The sequence below is a fragment of the Cibotium barometz genome, chromosome 43 (genome assembly GCF_041138505.1).
Source record: "Cibotium barometz isolate CiBa-2024 chromosome 43, ASM4113850v1, whole genome shotgun sequence".
NCBI classification, from domain to species: Eukaryota; Viridiplantae; Streptophyta; class Polypodiopsida; order Cyatheales; family Cibotiaceae; genus Cibotium; species Cibotium barometz.
The window spans coordinates 32,610,295-32,613,937 of NC_141088.1; the positions used below are offsets into that span (position 1 = coordinate 32,610,295).

The following is a 3,643-nucleotide window of genomic DNA, read 5'->3' on the forward strand; positions in this document are numbered from 1 at the left end:
ATAGGCTCATAGTTTCCTCAAGAATTGTCAAGCCTTGCACACAACATGAGCTTTGCTAGGTAATACTCTCCAACGGACTTCTTAGGAGTATGCCTCTTCAATGGATTTCTTACATGCACATTGCAGAGGTAATTATGTCTCATGAAAAACTCTACAGCACCTTCAGCTCTCCCATGTGCTCGACGTATGAGAGAGCAGGGTGATGGATGGGGGATTTTCTTTGTCCATAATCAATTTTAGGAAAAGTGTGGGTAGACGGCATGCCAAAAAGCAAGTGGCTCGAAAAACAAAAACAAAAACAAAAAGCAAGTCCAAAAACTTGCCTTTTTTTTTTCAAGTCCGTTTCACATTTAAATTCCCATTGGCACGCGGAGTGCACGACGTCGGACGCATGCCGACTACAATTATCCACGCCGTTGAACAATTCCTGTGACTTGAAGTGGAAGCAGCGGTCGACACACAGGACGACGCGAGGGCCACAGGTATTTTACAGCCCTGATTTCCTGTTTCCTTTGTTTCTTCGAAGATCTGGCCGCAGTAAGCTAGGGTTCCCAGCAGCAGAGAGAGGAGGGCTCTTAGAAGAGGAGAGCCGGTTTTGGAGAGCTTTGCCTCTGCAGAGAGCCAGGGTTTTTTCAAGATCTCACAGAGAAAATCAGGATCTGCGATCTCACAGAGAGAATTAGGGTTTTTTAGCTGTTCTACATAAGGAGGATCCAAAATCAGTAATCACCACCACCGCCACCGCCACCAGCAGAACCATCGTCACCCATCACCATGCCAGGAGGCTTCAGAGTTTTGCATCTGGTCAGGCCTTTTATGTCTGTGCTGCCGGAGGTGCAGACTGCAGATCGCAAGGTGCCTTTCCGTGAGAAGGTCCTCTACACCGTTGTCTCGCTCTTCGTCTTCCTAGTCTGCAGCCAGCTCCCCCTCTATGGCATTCACTCGGCAACAGGCTCGGACCCATTCTACTGGATGCGTGTCATCCTGGCTTCCAACAGGGGCACGGTCATGGAGCTTGGCATCACCCCCATTGTCACCTCTGGCCTGGTTATGCAGCTCCTTGCTGGATCGAAAATCATTGAGGTTGACAACAATGTCAAAGAAGATCGAGCCCTCTTGTAAGTTTCTTTCGCTTTTCATCTTCTGTTCACATCATTGGCATGCGTGTCCATGGTTTTTTAGGTTTTAATGTGTTAGTATGTTGTTCCGTGTGCTTGTAACATGTGAGAGCTTTGATCTGCTGTGTAAGATTTATTACTCATGTTGACCAACTTGAATTCCAACCATCTACACAGAAATGGTGCCCAAAAGCTTTTAGGAGTATTGATAACCATTGGGGAGGCTGTCGCATATGTACTCTCTGGGATGTACGGTGATGTGAGAGACCTGGGTGCAGGCAATGCAATTCTTATAATAATACAGCTGTTTTTTGCTGGAATCATTGTGATATGCTTAGACGAGCTCTTACAGAAGGGTTATGGCTTGGGTTCTGGCATCTCTCTCTTCATTGCAACAAACATATGGTATATATTCAGTCTCAAGAAGAATTGTTTCTTTACTATTGTTGCACATCACATCTGGGATTTTGTTCTTATGTTTATACTAATTCTGCAGTGAGAACATCATCTGGAAGGCCTTCAGTCCCACCACTATCAACAGTGGCCGGGGTGCTGAGTTTGAGGGGGCTGTGATTGCTCTCTTCCATCTATTGATTACCCGTACAAATAAAGTTGGGGCACTACGGGAAGCCTTTTACCGGCAAAATCTTCCAAATGTGACCAACTTGCTTGCTACTGTGCTCGTCTTCCTCATTGTCATCTACTTTCAGGGGTTCCGAGTCGTTTTGCCAGTACGCTCCAAAAATGCTCGTGGGCAGCAGGGCTCATACCCAATCAAACTGTTCTACACTTCCAACATGCCCATCATTCTCCAATCGGCACTTGTGTCGAACCTCTACTTCATTTCACAGGTGCTTAATCGTCGATCTTCATGTCAAGACATTTTCAGGGGCACCCACCATGGTTTTTCGATAGGGTAACTTTTGATGTGAGTACTGCCCCAAGGTGACATTTTGGCTATGTTTGACACTGTTTATTCTGCAGCTTCTTTACAGGAGGTACAGCCAGAACCTCATTGTCAACCTGCTAGGAAAGTGGAAGGAGTCTGAATACTCTTCAAGTGGTCAGCTCATTCCTGTGGGTGGTCTTGTTTACTACATCACTCCACCTTCAAGGTCATATAAACTAGTCTTCCCAAGTCTTTTTTATGTGTTAGATTAATGGCTATGACAATCGGAAAGGTGCTCTGACAGAGTATGAAATGTGGTGTTTTGCAGTTTGGCTGACATTGCAGTGAACCCTTTCCATGCACTCTTCTATCTGACGTTCATGCTCACTGCATGCGCACTCTTCTCGAAGACTTGGATCGAAGTCTCAGGTTCATCCGCACGTGATGTTGCAAAACAGTTAAAGGTACATGTTTGAAATACCCTTTTCCAAAATTTTAATTAAAGCTTTGCTTTAAGCAAAATTTACACACGACTTTGTGCATTTCAGGAGCAGCAAATGGTGATGCCTGGACACCGAGAGTCGAATTTACAAAAGGAGCTGAATCGTTATATTCCTACCGCAGCCGCATTCGGTGGCATGTGTATAGGCGCCTTGACTGTTGTTGCTGACTTCATGGGAGCCATTGGCTCAGGAACGGGAATACTTCTGGCAGTCACAATCATATATCAATATTTTGAGACTTTCGAGAAGGAGAGGGCCACTGAACTTGGCTTCTTTGGGTTCTAACATTTAGGCTGACCTGGACGTATCCGGATCTAGATTTGCAATGTTGTTAAGGAGGGATTTTTTGATTTGAAGCTACTATCCTATGTAGCTAGCGTAAGCTTTTGCAGGTTAATGCTTGAGGGCCTTTCTATTTTGTAATATGTATGGAACTCAGGCAAATTTTAAACGCTAAATAGCATGAAACTCAGTGTTTGAGACCGTTTCCTTTCCTTTTTCCTTTTTTCTTTTTTGTGGGCTATATATTCGTTATATATTCACAGGTGTCTTGGTTTGAACTCATGCTCCCTTCTGGTGAGTGGATCGGGCAAGCGCCCGAGTACTGTTTGTGAGCTTTTATATTTTGTAGGAATGGTTAGGTTAGGTATCACTGCAGTATGTTTCAATGGAAACAACTCGTCTTTGAATAGTTGTATCTTGTTTGGGCATGCCTATGTAAAAAGGCAAGTCAAGCTATAGTAGAGAACGAATCAAGCTATAGAAGAGAACGAGTCAAAGGAGTGGGAAAATACAAAAGCTTATTGTAAAAGAAAGGTCAAGTAGGAAATTAGCAGGGTAGTGTAGAAATTAACCCCCCTTCTACATAGAATTTCCCTCTTATATCTTGTATGCCTTATAGACATTTTGTCAAAGGATTGCTTAAAGATACTTTTTTCTTGTTAAATGCTGATTTATATTTTAAAACAATATTTGGATCTTAGTTTTTATGGCCTAAGGTTGATCTCCAATTTGAGGCTCACTCTTCATAATGATATTGTGAAGGTCATTTTTCCATTGTCACTGTATACAAGCAGGTGTTTATAGAACACTTTTCTCGATTGATCATGGACCTTACAGTTTTAAAATTTCTA

The 3,643-nt window shown here is 43.3% G+C and overlaps 1 protein-coding gene across 1 annotated transcript; it reads left to right on the top strand.

Annotated features, from left to right (window-relative positions):
• Nucleotides 1-321: 321 nt before the first annotated feature.
• LOC147613832 (uncharacterized) lies at nucleotides 322-2,994 on the top strand. Its single transcript, XM_086781801.1, has 6 exons — nucleotides 322-1,118; nucleotides 1,296-1,523; nucleotides 1,615-1,969; nucleotides 2,103-2,233; nucleotides 2,336-2,471; nucleotides 2,556-2,994. Exons 1-6 carry the CDS (start codon nucleotides 775-777, stop codon nucleotides 2,793-2,795), a joined length of 1,434 nt encoding a protein of 477 aa, XP_086637927.1. The 5' UTR covers nucleotides 322-774; the 3' UTR covers nucleotides 2,796-2,994.
• Nucleotides 2,995-3,643: the final 649 nt, after the last annotated feature.